Genomic DNA, 25,661 nt, shown 5'->3' with positions numbered 1-25,661 from the left:
TGGGGCACAGGATATAGAGCAGGAGGAGCCCCTAAGCCACTCTTTAAGGCTCGGTTTTTCCTGCTTACTAACCAGGCTTCCTCAGCAGCACTCTGGGCGCTTCTCTGCCCTAGGCGTTCCAGGGCCCAGCCCCTCCCCGGCTGCTCCCAGGCTCGGGTGACTTGACACTACCCTTTCTGCTCCTGCTCCTTTACCTCCCTAAGCGCCCCTCCCCCGCCTGAATTGGGAATGAGGCTTTGTTCAGGGGTGGACTCTCAAGGATTTCTCAAGAACCTACTGTGTGCACATTACAGCTCCTTGAAGTGAAGTCCTGGGCTGGCTCTGGCGCGACAAGGTGTCCAGGACACAGTTCCTTCCCGCACCTCATAGGGACCTCCCACCCCTTCGTATGACCTCAGCCTGCTGTGCCCACCCACCCAGCTGACCCCGAGAGCGTGCTCAGGCTTGGAAAAGCACGTCTGTGGGTGTGAGAGACGGAGCCACAGCAGAAGGTGACTATGGGGAAGCTAGGTAAGTGTCTGCATTGGGTCTACGCTGGCTTGGGGACGCCAAGGAAGGTGTCCAGCCGCGCCTGTTGGGCTGCCCGCCCCTTTCGCCCTCCCTCGGAGAGCTCTGATGTTCCCCGCGGTGGTGGAAGAGGGTGTGTGGGTGTCAAGGACTCACAGACCGGGCTCTGCTGTCAGCTGGAAATGGATGAGGGTTCCACATTCGGCTTCTCAAAGAGGGCGAATTGGGAGCCGGGGTGGGGGGCGGAGGTGAAGGGCAGAAAGAGGAAAAAGAGATGCGGGTGAGGGGTTACCGAGCCAGGACCGACCTTGCTAGGAAGGAAAGGAGACGTGGCAAGCAGGGAAGTCGGAAAGATGAGGCAAGGGCGGGAGGGGCTTCTCAGCAGTCGGGGCCCTTTCGCGCGAGTCTGGGGCCCTTTCAGCAGAAAAGGGGGTGTTGTTCTTGCTTGATTTTTCGGCTGGTCTTCCCGAAGCTTTGCCCCGGGGGCAGCAGCCTGAGGAGGGTGGGGTGTCCCTCGGCCCGCAGTTTACTGTAGCGGGTGCTTAGAGAGGTTACCAGGGAAGAGAGATGTAGAAGGGTGACGGTCAGGGAGGGGGTGAGCTAAGATTTCTCAGGGTGGGGGTCTGCAGCTAAGGGGCTGGGGCTTCAGGGTCAGGTCACCATGGGATACGGGCACAGGCTCCGAAGACTAGGAGAAAACCCAAGAAGCCGGCAAAGAAAATCATCCCCCCGCCACCACCCTTGGCACCGTACCCCTCCCCCCAGGCCCCACCACTCCCCGCACCGCCTCCCCCGGCCGCCTCGTGCTGCCCCCTGCGTCGGGACGACCGACCCGCGATTCTGATTGGTTGGAAAGCGGGAGGGGGAGCCGAGGGCCGGATTGGCTGGCGGGGCCAGCGCAGGGCGGGGCGGCTGATTGGCGGAGCTTGCCGAGGGGCGCGCCGCTGATTGGCTGGAGACGAGGAAGCAGGAAGGAGGGCGGCGGAGGCTCCGCTCTCGGGGAGTTTGTGGGGGAACCGCGAGCGGCGTAGCGGATCCCGGAGCCCGGCCCCCGCTGCCCGCCCGTCTGGCCGCCTGCCCCGCCCGTCCGGCCCTTGCCGTCCGCCCGCCCGGGCCAGACGCGCCCGCCCCCCCGACGGCCCCGCCCGACCGCGGCCCCCGCTCCGCCCGCCCGGCCCCGGCCCCCAGGAGGAGGCGCTGACGCAGCAGCGTGGAGCCCGGGAATTGAGCGCCCCCGGGGGGTTCCAGCCGCCGGATTCCAGCCCGGCCGGGGCCTGCGGGCGCCCAAAGCCGCGCCGTCCGCGTCGCTCGTCCCGGTGAGCGAGGGGCCGGGATCCAGGAGGGGGAAGGGGCGGGCGGGCGAGCGAGCTAGGTAGGCGGACTAGCAAAGGGAGAGGACCGGCCGCCCGTCAGCGCGCCCCGCCGAGCGCGCCGCCGCCCCCGCCAGCCCCGGGAAGGGACGGACGGACGACAAGAAGCAGGTGCGGCCGCCTGCCCGCCCGCGCGCGCCGCCTCCCTCCCCCGGGTCCGGCGCCGCGGTCCCGCCATCGGGGAGCGCGGCGCGCCTCGAGGTGACAGCCCCCGGGGGGCGCCCGCCTCACAGGCCGGGGGCGGGGTGGGTGGCGGCCGCAGGGTGGCAGCTTGGCCGGGCGGCGGTGGCGCGGGCGTCCCGGGCTACGGAGGACGGGAGGACGAGGGGCGCTTCCTCGCCGCGGTGGAACCAGCTCGCCTCCGAGTGCGCGGGCGGCAAGGCCCCCGCCGCGCCCCCTCCCCCATCGCGGTCCCCGAGGCAAGGGGCCGCGGCCGGGGGCGTCGCCGCGGGATCGCCCTCTCGGGGTGGGGGGGGCGCCCTCCCGGGTTGGGAGCAGACAGGCTATTGCCGGAGGGGGGGTGGGGATGGGGGCCGCGCCAGGGCGAGGGGTAGTGTGGACCCGATCGGGTCGGGCTGGAGGAAGGGAGGCGCCGAAGACGGAAGGGGACCGGTTCGAACAGCGAGTGTGGGCCGCGGGAGGCCCTGTGGGGACCGTGCGGGGCGGCGGCCGAGTCCGAGGTGGGGCGGGGGCAATCGAAGTTGTCAGACCGCCTCCAAGTGACAGCGGGACCCGGTGCTCCAGGCCCGGCCTGCTTGTACCCTTCCAGCCCCGCCGCCTCTCCTCCGGGGCTGGGGGCCGGGTCAGGTCGGGCCCGAGGGGCCCGCTCGGCGATGAAGGGCCGGACAAAGGCGGCGCCCGAGCGGACGCAGGTAGTGGTATCGGGGAGGGGAGCGAGTCCGGGGCACCCACCCCAAGGGGCGGGCGACGGGGCCGGACTCTGCCCTGGGGACTGCGGGGGCCGGGGCGTCCACCGGGAGGAGCTGCGGCACTGGCTCTGGGCTCTAGCCGCAGATCGCCTCGCGGCTCCGGGAAGAGTGGGGTCGACTTAGCCAAGGCGGAGGGGCAGGGGTGGGGGGGGTGCGCACCGAGTGCCCTGGCCGGTGGCGAACCGGCTTGGTGGACTCATGGAGGCGAGCAGAGCCTGCTAGCAGTGAGAGGCGTTCAGCAAGTCTGCCTACCGGTAGAGGTTTAACTCCACCTGGGATGTCTCTTAGTGGCCCATTGTCGGCAGTCTTAAGAGCACCGACAACTGACTACTTGGATTGGGACTAAGGGACCCACCCCCCTACACACACACCCACTGTGCTTGTCGATGCCTTCACTACTGCTGTAGCAGTTTTTCTTAGCTAAGAAGGTACCCTCATAGGGACATGATAAGCGAAGTCCATAAATCCAAGGAGAAATGTGATGATGAGAAAAAATGAGGTTTCCAGTTGTCTTTTGTGCCACCTGACACGTTTCTTCCCAGTTTCTGCACCTGCATATCTTCTACTAAAAGGAGTAAAGAGCTTCTGAGGGACCACATTTCTCAGGGACAACACTGTCGTAGAACACTTTGGAATCCCTAACTTAAGCTGAGAGTACTGATAACCCCAGCAGTGACCAGCTCTAGGCTGTGTGCTGTTTACCCGGTTGTTAAAGACCCACTCAGCTCCAGTGCGTCCCCCCCCCCATGTGAGCATGTTGGGAACAGGAAGAGAGGAGACTCGGGCTAATGACAGCTGAGAACATGGTCTTTTGCTGAGAAAAATCTGGGTTGGAGTGGCACACCAGGGGGACCCGTCAAGAGCCCCATTCGGCTGAGGTTGGCTGTAAACCCTTGATGAGAAAGCTACCTGTCTGCCAAAGGGGACTGGGCAGTAGGCTATGGAGTTCATTCATGGCACCCATTGCTCTCCCCGGGAGGGTGGAGTTGAGGCTTGTGGGAAAGGGAGTATTACTTCTCACAAGAGACTGGTTTGTTTGACAGAATTTAATTGTGTGTCTAAAATCCAGAGAAGGCTGGAGAATCTGTGCTTTTGCTGGGGTTGCACTGTATGTGACTTCTTTTGGTGGCAGTCAGAAGGGTGACCTGATTTGGCTGCTGGAAGGTTAAAAGGAGTTGCCGAAATAACATTTCCCTCTGTGGTAGGGATTTTACCTGGCAGGAGACTCATGCCTGTCAGATCAGTGTTAAGGGGAGCTGAGCCGTTAGTATGTGTCTGCTCTCTGTTCCTCTCTGTCCGTCCCTCCTTTCTGTCCTTCCCAACCCTAGCTCTCGCGCTCTAGCTGAGGCTAGCCAAGAACTTGCAGCAACCCTTCTGTCTGCCTCTTGAGTGCTGGAGTTGTCTCTGCACCACTGTGCTGGTTTGGGTTTCTTCTTTTGATGTCTCCCTCCCTTCCTTTCTGTTGCCATGTTCCCATGTCATTTCCTCTTGCTTCCTCTGACTCTTCTAATCCAATCTGTGCACATCGTTCTCCCCACAGGACCCTTCCACGAGTCAGTTTCTTACTCACTAAATTGTGGTTGCTCTCTCTTCCCTGCATTCTGACCCTCGACAGTGTCCCCAAGGCTGTTCACCAGTCACTCTGTACATTTGTCTCTCCTCTGCCCTTTGCTCCTGGCTCTTCCCTTTCCTTCTCTTCCACTTGTCCATTGTCTTGGTGTTGTTCAGGAAAATGTGTTTTCTAGCACAGTGTCTTCTCAAATATTTTGTGAGCTGGAAGTTTCTTAAGGATAGGTGTAGTGAATTAAAGTGTGTGTGTGTGTGTATGTGTGTGTGTGGTCTATTCTGGAACAGAGAGCAGCCTGGCTTTTCTAGAAATGCCCTGTATGGATTCAGTCCTTGGAGGGCTCTGACCCTTTCTGTCAAAGGTATATAAATAGGGCATGTTTGTGAGACTCTCATGGGTGTTTTCTGTTGCTGCTGTTCTGACCCATCTGCTGGTGAAGTCGGTCCTAGATAGTTCATGTGACACCACACAGACATGAATTGAAAAGGGGCTGTAACCCTGTTTTCCTCCTGTCCCCACTAAACCATCCTTTCCCTCTCTTCTACCCAGCTTTTCTGTTCATTTGCAATTTGCTTGCTGTCCATGCTAAATGAATCCATATGTTTTTACCTCTTCTCATCTGGGTGTAAATAAGGGAGAAAACACTCTTCGGAGAACAGAGGAGAAAAATAAACCTGGGCTAGTCCATGGATGGGCTTCGTAGGGTCCTTTTCTAGAAAGTGTTTTTCCGCTTTGGGGGCTCGGTCTGTCCCGTATTGGACCTTTGAGGATGGAGTGCTATCCTTCCAGCGCTCTTAGAAGTTGGTTTCTGTTGGTGATCAAGCATGGACCTTGGGAACATGGGAGAAGACTGATGCTGCGTTGACGCTCACTGGTGAAGAAGCATATCTTGCATCCATCCTCTTTCCCCCAAACCTCTCTTTTGTGCCCCAGTTTGATGATTAATGGACCAGCATTTCCCTTCCAATCAGGAAGGCCACCCCTTACAGTTGCCATGGTAATGCGGACCTCTCCCCCGTCAGTTAAGAAAAAAAAAATCCTACTACTCTTATCCTTTACTGTAAGGGAAAAGCCACCTCAGAACGCCTCTCCTGGGCTTGCTCCTCATCTGCTTGTTCTGTCTGCAGTGTGCATCCTGGAACATAGGTCCTTTCCCTACTCAGGAACATTGCCTGAATACCTTAACCAGATTCTGCACTTGTCAGAGCCAGCAGGGAGCCAGCAGGTCTAGAACCCGCAGGAGAGGAAACAGCCTTTTAATTTATTCATCCATGATGCAAAGTACAATCCAGAAAGAGAGCCCTTCTCCTTTAGGGATACAGGAGGCGCCCTCCGTATGCGTTCCAGTATTTAGAGGTATGAACTGGGTAGCATTTGACACCCGAGAAGGAAATTTCAGTAGACCTGAAAGAAAATCAACCTAGCATATCTACTAGAAATTGGAGTTCAGTGAAAATGTGGTAATTATTTTCATTTCTCCCCACCTCTCCATCAGAGCATCTAAGAGGACTTAGAATGTTTTTGTTTTATCTACTGTTGTTCCTCCTGACCTTGCTCAGGCAACATCTAGCCTCAGTGCCCTGTCGCAAGGTGAGTCATTAAGGAGGAGGAAAAAACCTTAAGGAGGAAAAAAAAAATCCCCAGAGCTCAAAAGTAGTCTGTGTTGAACTGAAGCTGCCAGCAAAGCTGGCGAGTTTATGGAGCATTATATGAACAGTCCGACATTAAAGGGCCTCCTTTTTATGAATGGGTCGTGAAGAATGTAAATAAAGCAGCATCCCTCAATGGGGAAGCATTTTACATAAGCAGCACTACCCCAGCCCAAGTATTTATGGGAACTTGCTAGCACTGTCTGGCAAGGCTTGTTTCCTTTGTGTCGTGACTTTGGAGGGACAAGGGGAGTGTGAGGAGAGTGCGCTTTGGCTCTGCGGGCCAGCACAGTGTCTGTTAGCCCTAAAAAGACGGAAGAATAATACCCTGTGTGGTCCAGAGCTTGTGAAAATTAGCAGCAGAGGCTCCCGATACCTGGTGTAAGATTCTTAATGCAGCTCCTGACCTCTCAGGCTGCTTAGATCTTCCTAGGTCATGCCCAGGAGGTCTTGGATGATAAGATCCTACCTGGTTTTATGGGAGGCACCTAGCTGGAATAAAATGTACTAGTTTGAATTTCAGCTTCTTTATCTTTCTACAGCCCCTATCCTGGTTTTGCCACTAATGAGCTGTAAGCCGGCTAAAAAGTGGAGGAAGCAGTGGGCACCGAACATTCCTGCTCAGGGCTGCCAAGTCCTGGGGTCCCAGTGAGGGCGTGGGTGTCCTGTCCCAGGTATCTTGGTGTGAAAGCTGGGGATGAGAGGCAGCTGGGTTTGGAGAACAGGGCCCAGAGTGCAGTCACTTCTCAGACTTGGTGTCCTGGAGTAGTGGTCATTACATTTGTCTTTGCACAGTGGGAAATACCTGCACAGGTGGTTCTTCATCTGATTCAGTGTGCTGATGGCTCTTGAGCTCCTCCACGGGCTTGGTCTGCCAGGAAGGAATGAGGGTTGTCTCTCGGTCTGGTGTTATGAATCAGTAACTTCCAAGATACCATAACCAAGTACTTGAATGAAAAGACGGTGGCCTTTCATAGTTAATGATAGCAGTACTAGCTAAGAACGTCCTGGGTCTGATTATTTTCTCTGGCCTCTGCTCCTTCTCTGGGATTTAGGAAGGACAGATATGTTGATTTCCCTGACCTGGAGTCAGGTGTGTGTATCTAGTTTCTGCCTATGCCAATACAATTTTTCCAGTTTCCTGCTGCAGAAGAGCAGAATGGACCCTCTGCGGTTGTAGTCACTTGTCGGGAATGCTTGGGGATAACACAGTTTGTTTATCAGGTTTCTGTGCTGCCAGGTAGTTTAGAAGTGTGTTCTTAGAGTAGTTATTATTGAGGTGCCACTTGTTGCCAGAGAGTAGTACCACATCACCTCTGCAGCCAGGGTCAGTGGTCATTTCCCAGCGCTGACTCGGGCTCACAGCGTTTCCATTGACTGTAGAAAAGAATTCTATAGAGAGGAAATGCTCTTATAGAAAACTGAAAGTACGAGAGGTTATCTGCCCTGAAGAGAGGAGCAGGAGCAATTGCTATGTCTCTGTAAGTTAAGGTGGGTGTCTCTGTAAGTTAAGGTGGCCGTCTCCACTGTGATAGGCCACTTTCCCTCCATTGCAGTCTGAGCCGGGGAAGGGGATTTCCCTCGGGCCTGTAGACTTTGAGTAGATGTTTGGGGAAAGTTCTTTCCTGGATTTACTGTAAAATATGTTCTCTCTGGAGCATTCCCCACTTTCTAAGTAATAAAATGATTTTGTTTCAAAAATGTATGCAAGAGTTTATTCTGGCCGGGCAATGGTGGTGGCACACACCTTTAATCCTAGCACTCAGGAGGCAGAGGCAGGTGGATCTCTGTAAATTCAAGGTCAGCCTGGTCTACAAATTAAGTTCCAGGGAAGCCAGGATTGTTACACAGAGAAGCCCTGCATCCAAAAAAAAAAAAGTTTATTTGGAAATTCGAGCCAACTTTTCTAAAGATGATGATGACGACGATACTGATGATGATTTAGAGACAGGATCCTATATAGCCCAGTCTGCCTAGAACTCCCCTTCCCCCTCCTCACCTTGAGTGCTAGTATTTATAGGTGTGTGAACCTGTCTCTGTGAACAGTTCTTTAAGCTGAGAAATTCAAGAGAAACTATTATGTTGGGCTGTGACCCAGCAGCCATCCTGTGAGGCCCTAGGAAGTATGATAACTGTGGAAGTATGGGCTCTGAGACACCTGGATGGCACCGCCCCCCCCCTTTGCTTTTTACTGTGCTAGGTAGGGTTTTCTTAGGAGGGAGGGTATCTGTGCGCGCGTGCTCATGCACATGTAGGTCAGAGGACACCTTGCGGCAGTCAGGTCTTTCCTTCCACCATGTGAATTCTGGAGAATTTAGCTGAGATCATGAAGCTTGGCAGTATGTGCCTGTACCTGCAGAGCTCCCCTATGTATAGGAACACGCCTTCCTTCCTTCCTTCCTTCCTTCCTTCCTTCCTTCCTTCCTTCCTTCCTTCCTTCCTTCCTTCCTTCATTCATTTTTATTGAACTCTTTGTGCCTGTTTAAGTCTCCTGAAGATGTAATGGTAACAGCTGCTTCCCTAGACTGTTGTGAAGGTAGATGCAGTGATTGCCATGTACTAGGTGGTACTGGGTACCCAGAATACAGAGTAGCATTCCTGGGACAGTAGGAGCCCCTGGTGAGTCATGTTCTCTGCCCCTGCGCACTTAGAGACCTTGGGGACTGATCTGGCTCTTTGGTACTGATTCCACCTCCCTATCCCTTCTGGATTTACTGCTTACTGTTTTGTTTTGAGACAGGGTCTCATGCAGACCTCAGATTTACTGTGTAGCCAAGGATGCCTCCCGCACCTCACTGAGATTACAGCTGTACATCACACTGCCTGGTTTTATGCAATGGTGGGGATCAAACCCATTGCTGCCTGCATACTAGACAGCTGCTAGCTACATCCCCAGCCCAGGCTGTCTCTAGAGTTCTTTGTCATAATGTGTGTATGCTTACCTACTAATGGTCGGGGTGGAGGAGGCATGTAGAGTCTTTCCTTGAGGTAGCTAGGTGAGATGGAGAGGAAAAGGGATGCTCGTGAAAGAGTTAATACAAAATTAATTTATGAGTGTGGATTAAGTTGAATAGGCACGATGGACTCTTGGGAGTGAGGGTAAAGTTGAAGGCCAGAGGGTTCCCTAATCCAGACATTTAAAGTCCTTGGATTGCCTCAAACGTTGTTGGGGAGCATATTCTTTTTTTTTTTTTTCTTCTGTATCTTAGATCTATAGCTGGTAAAGTAGATGTACATTTCCCAAAATGGACTGGGGTGGGAACCCAGAAATCTAAAATACTTACAGATCCAAGGATTTTGAATATGGGATTTTCTACCCTTACTGAGTCAGGCCAGTGAGCTGGCAGTCAGGTAAACCAATGGATAGAATTTAGTAGTGGGGAAGGAGGAGGCTACCTGACGTCCCCCAGGCTTGCCACCTGTTTAGGTAGCGTAGGAGCCTGCCTTGTGACTCCCTTAGTGGAATGTTTGGAAGACTTGGCCTTGGGACTTGAATCAGGAGGTTCTTTGTTGGAAAGGTCTGGGGCATAGCTGTCCTCATGACTGGTGGTCTACTTATGTTCAGGACCAAGAGGTAGCTGACAAGCCACTGGGGTCCCCGTGTCACCCAAGCTGACCCAAAACTACTAGGGTACTGAGCCTGCCTTGAGATTTCCTCACACCCATATTTTACTGGTGTTGGAGATTTGCGAATATCAGGCACAAGAGTGCTCAGCAGTTAAGAGCACTCATTGCTCTTTCAAAGAACTCAAGTTCGAGTCCCAGCACCCATGTGGTGACCTACAGCTGTTTGTAACTTCAGTTCTCAGGATCTGACGTTCTGTTCTGACTTTGGGGGGGCACCAGACACACAAACGGTGCATATACGTGGCAGCCAAAACACTGATACACAAAAGAATTTTAGAAATAAGAAAAACAAAAGAATGGGCTTGTATTAATTGTCTGGTGTATACTAGGCACTCTATACATGTTCTCACTTAATCCTTAAAACAAACAGTCTTGCATTGAAAAGTAAACCAAGCAAGGCTTGGAGTTCAGGCTCTTTTCCAGTCCTGACGAGGCTCTGCTGTGGGACTGGTGGTAGGGACAGAGATCACAAGCAGTGCAGTGTGCCTGGGAAGGAGCAATGGGTGTTCTGGTTCTCACAGGAGCTGTACACCAGGAAGAACTATGGGAGAGTAAAATGGCTAAGGTGTTAGGGCCTTTAAATCCCCTAGGGCCAACAGTACGACTCTGTGGGTGAAGGCATTTCCTGCCAAGCCTGACATTCTTGAGTGCCATCTTCAGAACCCTCACAGTAGAATGAGAGAAATCAGCTACCGCATAAGTTGTCCTGACCACCTGTGCTATTGGTGCATGCACTCATACGCATATGTACACATGCACCAAAAAAAAAGTGTTTAAAGAAAACGCCTAAAGACTAGTTGGTATTGCACATGGTTACCTGTTGTCAGTTTCGTGAAGCAGGACACGGGTACTACTAATGAACTACTAAAGCACAATACCCTCCCACTGTCCTTGCTTAGGATCTGTAGATATGGAAGGCGCTGTCTTTATTTACTCCCTACCTGTAGGCAGTGCTTAGCCTCCATACTGAGGCATTGGCAGTTTCTGCCACCCGAGAAAGCACTTACTTAGTATTGCTGCTGTTACTACCCTAAACTTTGATCTCTAACAGACATGGGAGTCTGTAGTCTTAAGTTAGAGCTCCCCCTCCCAGCGAATCCATGTGCCTTTACGGTTAGTGGAAGAGGTCTGGCTGGCTGGCTGACTTTGGCTCTGGAGCTAGAAGTAAGCCAAGGTCTGAAACTTTGGCCCTTTAGGCTCTCATACTAGGGTATCAGAATGGATTTTTAAAAAGAAAATATTCATCGGGCTGAGCTGAGCTGCCCCAGCCAGCTCCTTTCTGCGTGGGATGGGTGGTGGGGTGGGCATGACTCCTATGCAGCTACTTGCTGTGTGTCTCTTGGGTTCCCAGAGACCTCAGTATGACCCATGAGGAGCAGGTGAGGTCTTACAGGCTCTAGACAGTATTGGTACCTTTAGATGGCAGGTGTAACTCCTCAGATGGATGCCAGACCTAAGGAGAATCAAAAGCAAGCCTATGCCCAGGTGGGTGGGAGCAGTTCCCTTTGGTTGTACACTGTGCTCTTTCCTGCCCAGGTATTTCTATAATTAAGCTCAGTTGCAAGGCGGCTTGAGTACCTGCAGCAGGTGATGTTAAATTGGCAGAGCTGTGGGTGCCTGCTGTGGATCCTTAGATACTGGGGTGGTCAGAACACATGCCATCCTGGTCCCATCTCCCCACATTCATACCACCCTGGCTCCACAGGGGAAAGGGGACATTGTTGCCATCTTTCCTTGGGATGGACATTTGCATGTCCTTGGCAGAATAGTAACAGAGCAGAGTTCAAGTGCGGACTGGATGTTTGGATTCTCGCCCAGACGGCCCAGGGCTCCTGCTGTAGGGAACTGATGATAGGTGCCTCTTCTGTGGCTTCTGCTCTCCACCATGCTTCCCCGCGGTGTCTTGCCATCCTTGTCAGTGCTGGTAAGTAAGGTTTATTTTGGTATGTCAGTTTCAGACAAGGAACCTCAAGTTTAAGTGAGTTGTTCATTTGGGTCAGAGCCAGCTTTGGCTTTGCATTTTGTTAAGCTGAATGTAGAAAGAACCCAGGACCTTGTACTTGGTAGACAAGCTTTCTACCACTGAGCTGCTTCCCAGCCCCAGAGCCAAGCCCGCCTTCCTCAGACTCGGTTCTGTCTGCTTCTCACTAGAGACAGAGAGGTGCAGTGCCTTTGCCTGGCCTTACCATAAGCCACGCAGAAGAAGCTGCTGTTTTCCCAAGTGCCATCGGTTGAACATGTAAATGAAAAGGAGACTTTGCCTTTGCGTGCTTGTTGCTTTTCTTTGGTAAGATTCAAGAGAGCTGGTGTTTCTGACAAAGATTCTTTTTTCAGGGGAATAGTCTCAGTCCTGAGACTGAGGACTCTGATTGACTGAGGGGCGCTGTGTAGTAAGGGGAGCGGGAGGCAGTTTTGAGGATCTCTTCCTACCCGGGGCAGATTTAATTTATGGGAGTGGTTCATACTGTGACCTGTAGCCCAAGCCTCTGGCCTCCCTCGTTGGAGCCTTCTGCTGGACACGTAGCAGCTAGCATGTGCACTGCCTCTGTTGACAGGGTGGTATGTGCCTTTTCTGCTTCTGGGCATGGCTTCTGCAAGCCCCAGGCAGAGCTGAGTTACACTGAAGCCTAGCCTCACACACCCTAACGCTCCAGATTCCCCTCAGTTTTGAGGCTTTGATGTGCCTGGAATGGAAATCTCTTGCTTGCCAACTTGACTTATACTTATGGGGTTCAACTTTTGGGGTCTTTGGCTCAGAAGCCCTCTGGCCGGCCACTGTCCTTTAGGTCAGTTGTTCAGGGCTGGTGACAGTCAGACTGGTTTTCCCCAGTGAGAGCTTGCTTGATACCAGCTAGGTAAAAGGTGATTGCCCTGGGGAGTCCTTCTCAGGAACCTTCTCTCAGGGGGCCTGGATTGTTTGTGCAGGGACAGGTCTTCCTGAGGGCAGAGGAGCAGTGCTCACCACTTGACAGTGGTACAAAGTTCTGGGCTGAGCTAATGGAAATGAGAGGGCCTGAAGGAATGGCTGTCCTCCCGGAATAGGGACCAGGGCTGCACTCCCGGCCAGCCCTGCTGGGCCACCTCCTGCAGAGCAGACGGCCCTGGCAGGCTGCAAGCCCCTCCACCTAACCCCACCCCAGGGAAAAGCTGCTGCTGAGGTTCTCACAGGTCTTCAAAGCATGACTCACGCTAGCTCTTCTCATTTCCAAGTACAGCAGAGGGCGGCAGCAGAGACCCCAGCCTCTCAAGACCGCGCCACTGAGGCCCCACATGAAAGCTGGAGGTTATTTTGCAATGTGCTTTGATGGCTCTAGCAGTCTTTAGCCAGTGACAGAAGGTTTGGCAGATGCAGAGGAGGCTAGCAGGAGGCTCCTGTGCTTGGCTTGGAAACAGGACTTGCACCCTGTGATGTAGAGGTTTACCGGATGTCCAGCCCTCAGGGGCAATGGCTCCCTGAGAGACTGGAGTACTGAATGGGAGGTTAAAGTGAAACCATCTTTACAGGAAACAACACTCTAGGAACCGGCTCCGAGAGTTGTCACTGCTGCTGCTTCCCACCTCTCTGCCTGGGACTTGTGGGTATTAAGAGGGAAGTACCGAGTATAGACAGATAGCCGGGGACAGCCCACCATCCCTGTGACCAACCTCCAGCAGGCAACCTCCTCCCTCCTCAGAGCTCTCCACTAGCTGCTGTTCTCTGCTTACGCTCTATCCTGCCCACCCCCTTTGCTCTGTGCTTGGTATCCATGTCCTCAAAGGCCACAGGCCCAGGTGACCTCACCCTTGGCCCCCCGGCCATTCCCAGGCCCAGCTGCTCTGGCGACTTGGGGCCTGTTGAGGGGCTTCAGCCCATGTTTGGCCGCATTGTCTAATCACTCATCCTTCATCTCCAAGCTTTTTGGGAATGGGAAGCAGGACCTTGGCTTTGCCCACAAGTGCAGATACTCTGCCGCCGGCACAGGGTGCCTCCTTGTTTGAGAAAAGAGTCTGTGGGTTGTCTGCGCCTGGGATGCTTTTGAGCGTAAAAGGGGCGAGCTGACGAGTGTGCTGAGCGCCAGGACAGCGATCCTGAGTCAGAGCAGAAAAGAGACGCCTGAAATTGTTATGAGATCTGCCATTTAAGAATGAATGGATTTGCCTCTTGTGACTCTTCGTGCCTGGGCCCTGATTTCTGGACAGTGGCAGGTTCCCACACATGGCCTGTTGCTTCTTCCGCCTTGCAGTTTTCCCAGTCCTTTCTCCATGAGGGTTGTCTACACTGCCCCATCAGCTGAGTTTTCTTTCACTCTTTCCAGGCCAGTGCAGCTTGTCTGTGCAGAGAAGGCACCTGGTGACCCCCACTAATGGCTGAAGACCACAAAACTAATGGGGAAGAACTTGGCAAAGCCTGGAAATCCTCAGGCTTGGGATCTTTGGGGTTAAGTCCCCGCCCCTCTCTACTTCTCCCAGCATGAATAACAATAGTGGGGAAACGATGCTGAAAAGCCTAGCCTGCTGGATGGGGAGGTCCCTGAGGTGCCTGGTGAGGAGAAGCGTGGACTGTCTGGCACCTCACTTGGCAGCCCCTGTGCTTTGGAGAGTAGATGGGAAGTAGTCTGGCCACCCTCCCTCACCCTTGCAGATCTGCCTTGCCTTTATGGTACAAGTGTGCAGTGCACAGCTCAGCCAGCTCTGGCCTTTGTCACTTAGAACCTGAGATCAGACTGCCCCTGAGTGTATATAGTAGGGAACATCTGCAAAGCCACAGTTAGCAATCATGCCTGGTCATGGGCATCCTCGGGCTTCCTGAGACTCTCCTCCCCTCTCCTGCCCACTATCTTGCCTATCAAGGAAAACTGAGGTACAGGGCAAGGCTTACAAGGACCACTGGTTTTTCTCCTGTGCTAGCTTTAATCCTAGCTAAATATCCGTTTCCAACCCTGGCACGCTGACCAGATTAGGTGGGGGCTACCTCCTTGGGCAGGCTCAGGCCTCACCTTTCTTAGGGCTTTTCCAGAAATATGCAGTTATGGCTCTCTTGCTGGATGGAGGGACCTTCTTCCCCTGCCTAGCAGGCAGGTTCTTTGACTCAAACCTCTCTCTGCCCCTCTTTATCCTCTGGCTAGTCTCAGAAGCCCAGAGTTGAGGAGTTGGTAGTACTTTGGTTGTGTCTCTAAAGCCTCACACTGCCTCAGCCCCGTTCTGGCTGTGTTTTTACAGCCTCCTCTTGGGTGTCCAATGGAAGCAGAAGAAGAGGTCTGATTGTTGCCTTCTGTTCCTCCTGTGCCTTGGTATTGGTGTCTGTGACATTTCTCAGGCTTTCTGGGGCTTAATTCATGGGGACTAGGTGCTAGGGGCGAGGGGGAGCCAGTGGACAGCTACTGGTGGTCTGCTGGCACCTGGAAGGCGGGTCCTGGGAAGTTCCAAGCTGGACACAGCAGGAGGGAGGCAGTGACCAGGTCTCCTCATCGCCTGCCTTCTTTCCCGCAGATTGGAGGGACCCCATGACACACACTCGGAGGAAGTCCCTTCCTATGCTTAGTTCTGGCCCCACTGGCCGAGGGGAGCCCCTGCAGATGGAAGACAGCAATATGGAACAGGGGACTGAAGATGTGGAGCCAGGCATGCCTGAGAGCCCTGGGCATCTCCCAGGGCGCCGCAAGAACTACCCATTGCGTAAGCGTTCACTGGTTCCAGGAAAGCCCAAGGCCTGCAAAGTGCTGCTGACTCGCCTGGAAAACGTGGCTGGTCCACGAAGTGCAGATGAGGCTGATGAGCTGCCCCCTGACCTGCCCAAGCCCCCTAGTCCAGCCCCATCTAGTGAGGACATTGGCCTTGTGCAGCCCCGCAAGCGGCGCCTGGCCTCTCTCAACGCAGAGGCCCTCAATAATCTGCTGCTGGAGCGGGAAGACACAAGCAGCCTGGCAGGTGCCCGCCGAAACCGAGGCGGGGACCCTCACCGTAGCCGGGACCGGGCCACAGGGACCTGGTCTTTCTCTAAAAAGCGACCTCGACTGGGAGACCTTGGAAAAGGAAGTCGAGACCAGTCCCCAGAGCCAGCCCCAGATGAAGGTGCCCGACGAGATGGAGACCCAGCTCCCAAGAGACTGGCTAGCCTAAACGCAGCTGCCTTCTTGAAACTCAGCCAGGAGCGGGAGCTACCTCTTCGACCCTCTCGTGCCCAGGCTGAAGCAGATGGGCGCTCCGCTGAGCCCCTGGCACCCAAGATTCTGCGGCCAAAGTGGGCCAAGGTCAATAACAAGAACTGTCCCAAGGCTCGGCAGGGGACTGGCTCTGGGGAGACTTCAGGGCCCCCCAGCTGGCAAGAACAGCCTGATGAACCTTGTCCATCTGCTATTCCTTGTGGGCCACCTATCCAGCCATCTCGCCAGGCCCCAGGCAAGGCTCTGGAGGACCCCTTGCGCCCCCACCTGCCTCTGCTGATGGGTGGGCAAGCAGCCCTGAAGCCAGAGCCAGGCCGTCCAGGTGAAGAGTCACCCGCCCCCAAGCAGGAACTGCACCAGCCCTCCTTCCCTGCGCCTCAGCTGTCTCCGCTGCCGATGCCTGGCAATCCAGCAGACTACAGTGGTCTGTGTGGAGGGCCTGAGCTCACTGCCCTGGGCAGCTTCTACCTGTACTGTGGCCAAGACGGGCTGCAGTGTGGGAGCTACTCCCCTTGCCCCATGCTCCCAGAAGGCAAGCTGACTCCGGTGGCAGCCCCCAATGAGGGGCTTCTCACGTCCCCGAGCTCAGTGCCCTCTGGCATCCCTTTCCAACACCCTCCTTGGAGCTCATCTCGCTACTGCTCCAGTGAGGACACTGGAGTGAATGGCTATAGCGTTTGTGGGGTGCTGCCCCTGCCTCTCGCCCACATTGGCACTACCTGTGGCGGCTGCCCCTACAAAATGCCTTTTACAGCAGGTAAGCTCTGTCAGGGACACACATGGTATGCTAGGGAGTTTTTAAGGCATGACATCCTAGGAGGCTGAGATACAGCTCTGGACAGGGACTCTACTGAGTCTGGCTGCTACCTGGGAGGCAGGGACCTTTAAGAAGGGAGGTCTCTGCTTATTTAGGCAATGTCCTAGGCCTACAAACAATCCAGGAAAGAGCTCCATTTAGCTCTTATGGCCTACTTTGCCCAGACTGTCAGTGAGATTTCCCAGCTTGAAAGTTAATGTACATAGTGGACAAAGTCCCTCTTCCAAAACTGGGATTCCCGTTCTTAAACTCTTAGATACAGAAATTAGGGTCTTAGGTAGGCCCTGTGGTGCACGGCTGTAAGCTCAGCTACACAGAAGGCTGAGTCTGGGATCATGAGTTCAAGACCAGGCAGAGTTACAGAAAGAGACACTTCTCAAACAAAAAAAGAGAAAGGTCTGGAGTTCAGTGATGATAGGAATGTTTAGCATACGTGAGGCCCTAGGTTCAATCCCCAAACGTGGGGAAGAAAGAAAGAAAGAAACTAGGGTTTTTGCCAAGTCATTCCCATGTCCCTTCTATCCGGGACTCTCCCTCATCCCTTGGAAAACTAACATTCCTCATGTCCAGGATCCACCTACATGCCAGCTGAGTTTAGCATTTATGCGAAGCAACACCAGGGGTGGTGGGACAGTTTTGCCCTGGCTGTACAGGCTTTGAAAAGACAATAGATACACAGATGTGGCATTGTGTGGATAGTTGGGTGTAGGCAGGGTGGGTGGGCATACTCAAGAAGAGACTAGTGGGCACCCTCGGCTTTGTTATCTGTAAGACCCAGGGATGGCTCGTGCTCAGCTAGACAGGAAAGGTTGTCCTCACCTTCTCTCCAGGCTGCTCCCTCCAGCTTCTGGGTAGAAATGAGGTGACTAAAGCCATCCTGACCAGCAGGTCTGCCCTGTGCAAGAGAGGTGAGGGCTGGGCCATCCCCTGCTCTTCCCTCCTCCCCCCACACCCCTTAATGTAGGGGTCTATAAAACAGCTTTATAGACCACTTGGCTCTGGCCAGACTGGTTCTATCAGGTTCTAACATGGGTTGGAGTCCTGAGAAACAAGAGCAGATTGTTTCCTGGCCTTTCCTCATAGACCCTTACCTTTTACCCTAATGAGCAAGACCACCCATAAGCACTGTGTGCCAAGCGCCATTCTCAGTCCTTGACACACAGTCACAAGGCATGTAATTAGGCAGGCTCCGCCAAAGTGCCTGGATTGAAATGTTCTCCCCTGCTCCCTTTCCTCACGACATCGGCTAAGCCAGTAACTGCTGTGTCTGTTTCCTCCAGTGTAAAGCAGCAGTAATGGTTCCTACCTGGTGTTGTAAGGGTGAAATGAGTTAGTATGTAAATAAGGGAAGCAGTCAGAATTCTGTGTCATGCTTGTAAGCACTACTTAACATTGCAGAGGGACCAGAGTGACTTGCCTGAGGTCACGTGGCTGGTAAGTGGTAGGTGTGGGGCTCATATCCCAGTCTGTCTGACTCCAGAACTGTGAAAACCCTGGAGAATCTTAGGTCAGAGCTAACGAAGATATTTTTGCTGTCATTCCTTCTTCCAGTTAGAATGGGACACACAAGTGTCTGCTGGCCAGTTTCCAAGGTGAAGAAAGGCCCGAGTCCCACCTCCCATCTCAACTGGCCTTAGAGTTGCACCTTGGAACTAAGCCAGGCCTGGGACCTGAAAACAGATGGCTAGAGGGGTTGGAGTTTGTTCTACCTACCTTGACCCACTCTCCTTTTTTTAGAAGGCTGCAGGTCCCTCGGCCAGCTGGAATTTCCTCTCCCAGAAGCTGGCCACCCAGCCTCACCTGCTCACCCCCTCCTGGGATGCCCTGTGCCCAGTGTGCCACCTGCAGCAGAGCCCATCCCCCATCTTCAGACACCCACCTCGGAGCCCCAGACGGTAGCCCGGGCATGCCCTCAGAGCGCCAAGCCTCCAAGTGGTTCCAAGTCTGGCCTGCGCACAGGCTCTAGCTGTAGGTACACTGTGAGGAGCAAGGCTGCCCGCAGACCCAGCCACCCCAAGCAGCCGCGTGCTCAGCGCCCACGTCCTCGCCGCCGCCGTCGCCGCCGCACTAATGGCTGGGTGCCTGTCGGTGCCGCCTGTGAGAAGGCAGTGTATGTCCTGGTGAGTGTTAGCACTTAGCTGATGGGAAGAGGGTGGGGGCGTAGGACACAGGACACTAATGAGATGGGGCTGGCTACTCTAAGGGCAACAAGGAGCTGCAGTTCACCTCAGAAAACAGTGTTACTTCTGGTTCTTTCCCCCAGTTCTTACCATGCGCCCTGGTGGTTTCTGTTTGTCACTTAGTCTTGGTGATCCGAGTCTTCAGCTTCTCGGCCCTGTTCACTCCTCCTTCCATCCCACACTGTATTGGGGGGTTGGGGTGATGGAGTAACACCAGGAGAGGGAAAACAGTGTCAGCTAGAATGTTTGAGCACGTCTGAATTCCATGTTAGAACTTAAGCTAAGTGCTTTGCGTGCTTTATCCTCTTTAATCTGACCACCGCCGTACATGTGTAGTGTGTGCTCCATGGTCCCTTTGATATATAAGGAAACTCTCCCAAGGCTCTGCCACTTAGAATGGTGATTTAAGGGTTCAAACTCAGACCACCCCATTAGTGCCCAAATGCTTAGAGAACCAGCCTCATTGATATCACCATTTCCAAGCTTAGGAGTTCCCCACCCCGATCCTGTCCCAGTCTTCAGGATCTTAGGGGGTGGACTGCCTTAGTGAACTAGAGGAGATACTAATCCCTCTTCCCTCTGTCCTCACTCTGGAGTGTGGCTCGCAGACTTATTTGTGTCATTGGTTCATTGCCCAGGATGAGCCAGAACCTGCCATCCGAAAGAGCTACCAGGCAGTTGAGCGACATGGAGAGACAATCCGAGTTCGCGACACTGTCCTCCTCAAGTCAGGCCCAAGAAAGACGTCTACACCTTATGTGGCCAAGATCTCCGCCCTCTGGGAGAACCCTGAGTCAGGTACCTGTCCCCGAACCCAAGAGACAGCCCTTCATTTGGCCCCTGCCTAGAGTTTGGCCTGGCACAAGACCACCATTCTTGGCAGAGTCTGCCCGCCCTTCAGCTGGGGTCTGGCTGCTGCAGAGGTATAGCATCTTGTGACTTGAGTTGAATCCATGCACTCATTTCGTTAGCCACCAGAGCCCAAGCACTTGTCCCAGGCCTTAGCCATCAGTGCCTTCTTGCCTATCTCTCTATGTCTAACAGCATTCCAGGCTGCTGAGTGCTTGGCCTTGGTCAGGGGACACAGGCAGCCAGAGCCTGCAGGACGGGGCCAGCATCTGGGATTGGACAAACCTCTCGGGCAGGTGGCCAGCCTATCGTAAATAAGCAGGGTACTAGCACCTGCCATGACCTCTCTGTTGTCTCCTAGGAGAACTGATGATGAGCCTCCTGTGGTATTACAGGCCTGAGCACTTACAGGGAGGCCGCAGCCCCAGCATGCATGAGGTGAGCTGCCTAGCAAGGGGAGTGCAGCAGGGTGGCATTAAGACATGGCATATGAAAGGGACAGCTAGGAAACAGCCAAGTCCTCCTTCAAGCCCTCTGGGGGTTAGCATCTCCCAAACACCGTCCCAGCTTATGTTCTAAATGGGAATAATGACCCTTGAGCACCGTGGCTTTGAAAATGGAAGTGAGCAGTTCTGTGCTAACTCGGGATGACAAGGTGGCACTGTGCACCTCACCCCTTTATTACCTGCAGTGCTCAGCACCTCTGAGCTGAGCGCCTATAGGCTGAGAGTGGTCGAGCTCACCTGTTATTTCCTTTTTGAGACAGGGTCTCACCGTACAGCTCTAGCTTGGAATTTACTATGGGTAGACCAGGCAGCCTTGAACTCACAGAGATGCATCTGCTAGGATTAAAGACATGTGCCACCCCCTTTGGTGTGGGACTTTTCATCTCATGGGGGAGAAAGGGACCAATTTCTTTTCCTCTTAGGCTATGTGGGCAGACAGGGTCAAGACTTAGATGAAACTGACTCTGTTGCTGCTGGCATTGGCTCAGGTCAGCACTCCCTGCAGAGGAGCCGTGCCTGCCTTGTTCCTGGAGTGAGCTGCCTTTCTCGCTCCCATAATAAACCTGCTCCTCTTTCCCCTTGAGCCTTTGCAGAATGAAGTTTTTGCATCGAGACATCAGGACCAGAACAGTGTGGCCTGCATCGAAGAGAAGTGCTATGTGCTAACCTTTGCTGAGTACTGCAGGTAGGTGGTACTCTCTGCTCCCGTAGCTGGTACTCTGCTCCCCACCCCCCATAGGTAATCTCTGCCCACGTAGCTGGCCTATCCCCTTGGACTCAATGAGCGTGATTTAGGGTAACTTTATGGAGTTCCAAGGAAATCACTTTATGCTCTAGGCCCAATCTTAATGGTTTAAAATGTTCTTCCCTAAAACCTATCTCTAATAAAGTTTCTCACCTTGTAGGTTATGACCCCTTTGGGGGTCAAGCAACCCTTTTACAGGGGTTGCCTAAGACCATTGTGTAGAAATAACCATGCTAGCTAAGAATAAAACAATTTTATTTATTTATTATAAGGGGAAAACTCAGGAAACACAAAATAACTATCCACTAAGAATCATCTAACACCTTTTGTTTAGATTTGTTTGAGACAGAGTCTGTGTAGCTCTGTGCTCTCCTGGAACTTAGTATGTAGACCAGACTGGCCTCAAACTCCAAGAGATCTGCCTGCTTTTGCCTCCTAAGCGCTGAGATTAAAAACCACACTTGGCTGGAATTTTATTTTTTAATTATCAGAACTGTTCCCTCCTGAGGTAGAGTAATTTAGAGAGCACAGGTTCTCCTGATGGTGTTGTGGCCCACTAGTGTTCTGAGAGAGATCTAGGAAAACTGAGGTTTTTGGGAAAGAAGCCCTGAACGGTGTGTGTGTCCAGGAGCTGAAGTCAACTGGAAGCTGTCAGAGTGCACCCAGCCTTGGGGATCAAAATAGGGCAATGTCACCTCTCAGTCCCCACTCAATGGGTAGTGTGGGGAAGAGATTGGTTTTCTTAGAAAAGTGGCTGTGCTGAAGGCAGTAATGGTGTGTGGTTGTGTGTGGTTGCAGGTTCTGTGCCATGGCCAAACGCCGGGGCGAGGGCCTCCCCAGCCGAAAGACAGCACTGGTGCCCCCATCTTCAGACTACTCCACCCCACCACACCGCACAGTGCCAGAGGACACGGATCCTGAGCTGGTGTTCCTTTGCCGCCATGTCTATGACTTCCGTCATGGCCGCATCCTCAAGAACCCCCAGTAGTTCCTGTCTTCGTGCTCACACTGGGGCTGCCTTCGGGAGAGTGGGGCCTGGGGTAGGGGCACTGCTTTGAAGCACAGCACTTGGTTAAGGGCCATGGGATGCTGGCCTGTGGTTCTCTTGGGGGTGGGGGGAGGGCAGGGGCCCTATGGATTCTGGGCCACATGGGAGAAAGGTAGGCCAGGACACAAGAAAGTTATCTGAGCCCTCAGCTTGGCCTGGGGTACCTATTTGGGCACCCCAGCGTGGATACTCCTGAAGATTCAGTCTTCCCTGAGGTTGGGCCAGACCTGAGGGACATGGGTCAAGGTAGGGCAGGGGCAAGTAGAAGGGTTAAAGTCCTTCCAGAAACAGGCCCAGCAGCCCCTTTTCTAGCCTCCTAGGCCTTCCAAGGGTAGCAGGAGCCAGCTTTACCTCACCCACTGTGACCCGCTGCTTCCCGTCAGCCTGGGATCAGGCTCTGCAGATTCTAGCACAGCTCTGACTTGTTCCAGTGAGTCAAGAGAGCCAAGCTTTGACTTCCTCTTCCTGGACTCAAGGCTTTTCCTCGGCTTTCTTCCTTTACCCCTGCAGTAGCTACTGGTGCTGGCATAAGTTGACCCAGTCCACCCATGGGTGTCCGCCTCCTGTCAGCTTTCCATTAAGGGCCACCCAGCAGGTCTGGCTTCCCAGAATACTGGTCAGCATGGAGCTTGTCATGTCTGGAAGAGCTGATGAGTGCTGGGAGAGAGGGTGGGGGGCAGGGGACAAGGAAAATTGCTACCTGATTTGCTGAAGATTTTTCCTCTTGCCTTATACTTGGAGGTTCTGGGAAACCTCTTGCAGAACTTCACACAAGACTCTTCAAGCCACACCCACCTGAAATCAAACCAAAGGAGTGCTGTGGCTCCCCCTGCCCTGCCACCCCTTACGCTAGTCTTTTGTAGATTGCACTAATTTACATCCCAGTGAGAATCAACACTGTATCAGTCCACAGACCAGAGCTGCAGCCACTTACTCTAGGAGCTAGGACCTGCATTTTCAGTTTCTTCCGTTGTCCAGAGATTTGTTCTCACCTCATGCTCCCTACTAGAGATTGATCAGGAGGCTGGGTCCCCTGTTGTCCTGGCATGGGTCTAGGCTTTTGGAGGCCTGGTTATTTGTACCTTGTTTGTACCAAAGAGGAGCATGGGGATTGAGGAGGGTGCAGTGCGGTTGGGTTTGGGCCCAACACTGGAAACCTGCCAGCCTAGCAGTTCTACAAGGGCATGCTCCAGGGGTATATGCTGTGGAAGGTGGCACTGGGTCCTCCCCTAGAGAGGGGTGACACGGGTCCAGGAGTCTGAGATGGCACTGGGTGAGTACAGTCTGGCACAGGCTACAGTGGGGGGTAGAAGTGAACCCTGAAGGGCAAAGTCCTGACAACTTCAGGTCCAGGTCCTGATTCTTAGAAGATAAATTGTTCCTGATGGGTAATTGGGCTGGGTGAGGACCTGAAGGCTTCAGAGGTTAATTTTTGTTTTGGAAGCTGTGTCCCAAACCCAAAAGGAAGACTTTGTATTGAATAAGCTCTTGGGAGGAAGGCATGTATCTGGAAGAGCAGGGTGTAAGAGGTCAGCACAGTGGTAGTGGGCCCATTGGAACCTGCTTTTTCTAGGGTGCTGCCCAGGGACCCAGCCTCACCCCCAGGAAAGGAGAGGAGAGTCCTAGGAGGCAGGGGCTGCTGCCAGATGTTAAATGCTTTTGGAATCTCTTAGATGTGGAAATATTTTTTCGAACATGAAATTGCAGCTGGTAGAATTTCAATGGAAGTATAATCCATGTAAAATATATTTTAGTTGATATTTTGTAAAATGCACTTTTTGTGTGTGTCGATCCTGGTTTCCCAGATCTGTATTTCAGTGTTTACAAGGGAGGGGGTACCTTTCCTAACCTCCCTTCTGACAGAGATTAGAAGTACTTCTTTAAGAAAAATAAATAAATTTGAGAAATTGTATTGATTTAGAAAAGAATCATTTCCTGTGTGTCTTATTTGGGGGGGGCATGTAAATATGAAGGGGCTTACCGTTGTTTTGGGTCCTGATTAATTACTCCTGGAAACACAAGGGCTCACTAAGGCCGGTGAGGTTGCAAAGCTAGAAGAAAAGGAGAATGGAAAGAGGAAATGGGAGCTTGAAGTTAGCCTTGAGGCAGCCATGGCTTCTGGGTTTGTGAAATTCTTGGGTTGCCAACACTGACCTAAGTGGGAGTGAAGCGCATCTGGACGCTTGAGGGTAACAGTACCGGCCTCGGTGTCCTGCAGCTGGCATTTCTTTTGTGGGATAGAACAGAGTTTCTGACTGATGGAGTGGCTGTGGACCCTTGCTAGCCTGATCCAAATCCATGTTGGTGGAAATGATGGGGAGAGGCAGAGCTTTCATCCCTAATGCTCTCTACAGAGGTTCACGATAGGGGCGGCCATCAGTGTGCTGCCCACAAGAGTTGTCGTTTTGTGGACAAATGTGGTACCAAGTAATCCCACCACCAGTCCATATATACATTGACTGGAAGCCGACAGCAGTGTGGTTGGTGCAGAGTCAGAAGTGACCTGGAAAGGTACCTCGTCCCGCTGAGCCAACTCCCAGGACTTGAGAACCTCTGAACCTCCCAGTTCTGTGCCTTAGTACCTGTGTTCTCTGAGCCTGGGTTTGGAGGCTCACACTTTTAGCATTCAGAATAAGCAAGCCTCATTGCTGTTACTGGCTACTCCTTCCATATCCCTCTGGATGTAACCTGTCCTAAGGTCAACGCTTCCTCCACCCATCTAGTGTTGTGCTCTGTCATGACTAGAAATTGTTTTAGAGGGAGATCAGCATAGACAGACATGGTGGAACATGCCTGTAATCTCAGCACTCAGGAGTCTAAGGCAAGAAGATCCAGAGGTCAGCCTTGACGCCTCTGAAAACCTTGAAACAATCTATAAGGAAAAAAAAAGCAGCGTCACAGCTATGCCCAGAATTTACCTGTCAAGTGGCTGTGACGACTGAAGAAAATAATGCAAAACTTTTTATTACCTTTGACCTCCAATTCTGTCTATTTCACAACCTTGTCAGACCCCACATTCAAATTCAAACGAGTGTTTAACTCTGTTCAGACAGGAACCGGTTGAATACCGTCTTTCAAAGTGCTCTGGGAACTGACCGTATGTAGCCCACATGGCCACCCTGATGCCACTGGCACGTCTTGCCTCCAAATGAGGAGTCTCTTTTTGTGTGCTTGCTGCGTTGCTGCGTTCCGTTGTGCTTGTAGGCTACACGTAGACCCGAGGTGCTTGCCCTTAACTTCTACCCAGAATGTCCCAGTTAGCCTTCTGCTTCAGAGTTGGGAGGGGTTATTCCATCTACAGACAGATCAGCGCTGCTAGGTGGATAACCCCCAGGAATATCACCATGGAGACGGTAGCCTGGGCTTGACAGAATGGCCCTGTCCTGGACTGAGGGAGGTAAGGACGGCTAAGGACCATACTTTTTGAACCCGCAGAGTGGTGGGCTGCCCTGCCTTCTGATCACCTGTTGGAGGACCGGCTTTGCCAGGGCAGTTTAAGGCAGTATGGTGAGTGCAAGTCTTATGTTCAGCTCACAGAAGGCACGTGTTGCAAGACGTCTAGCTCTTTTCTGCTTTCCAGGTCTCATTGAGCTTTTCTCCCCAGGCCCGGGGGTCTGGAGTGGCCCTGACTCAAACACTCAAACGTCTTTTCCCGGGCAAGGGTCTGCCTTCGGCCTCCCCAGAAAGCTCCTACGACTCGGGCACCCGCCTCTCTCCCCGCCCC

General features: G+C 53.2%; 1 protein-coding gene across 3 annotated transcripts; it reads left to right on the top strand.

Moving 5' to 3' along the window:
* The first annotated feature begins 291 nt into the window (after positions 1–291).
* Bahd1 (bromo adjacent homology domain containing 1) lies at positions 292–23,852 on the top strand. Of its 3 annotated transcripts, none has more exons than XM_057781466.1 (7): positions 292–510; positions 15,119–16,549; positions 18,347–18,729; positions 19,428–19,587; positions 20,000–20,076; positions 20,738–20,829; positions 21,688–23,852. In XM_057781466.1, the coding sequence occupies exons 1-7, from the start codon at positions 498–500 to the stop codon at positions 21,875–21,877; spliced, it is 2,346 nt and encodes a 781-aa protein (XP_057637449.1). In that variant the 5' UTR covers positions 292–497; the 3' UTR covers positions 21,878–23,852. The 3 variants fall into 3 exon arrangements, with proteins under 3 accessions (XP_057637449.1, XP_057637448.1, XP_057637450.1); XM_057781465.1 differs by having other exon boundaries at positions 20,729–20,829; XM_057781467.1 differs by lacking the exon at positions 292–510 and adding an exon at positions 1,477–1,823 and having other exon boundaries at positions 20,729–20,829.
* The last annotated feature ends 1,809 nt before the right edge of the window (positions 23,853–25,661 follow it).

Source organism: Chionomys nivalis, chromosome 9 (genome assembly GCF_950005125.1).
Source record: "Chionomys nivalis chromosome 9, mChiNiv1.1, whole genome shotgun sequence".
Classification (NCBI taxonomy): domain Eukaryota; kingdom Metazoa; phylum Chordata; class Mammalia; order Rodentia; family Cricetidae; genus Chionomys; species Chionomys nivalis.
This window is presented reverse-complemented; position numbering and strand designations above follow the sequence as displayed.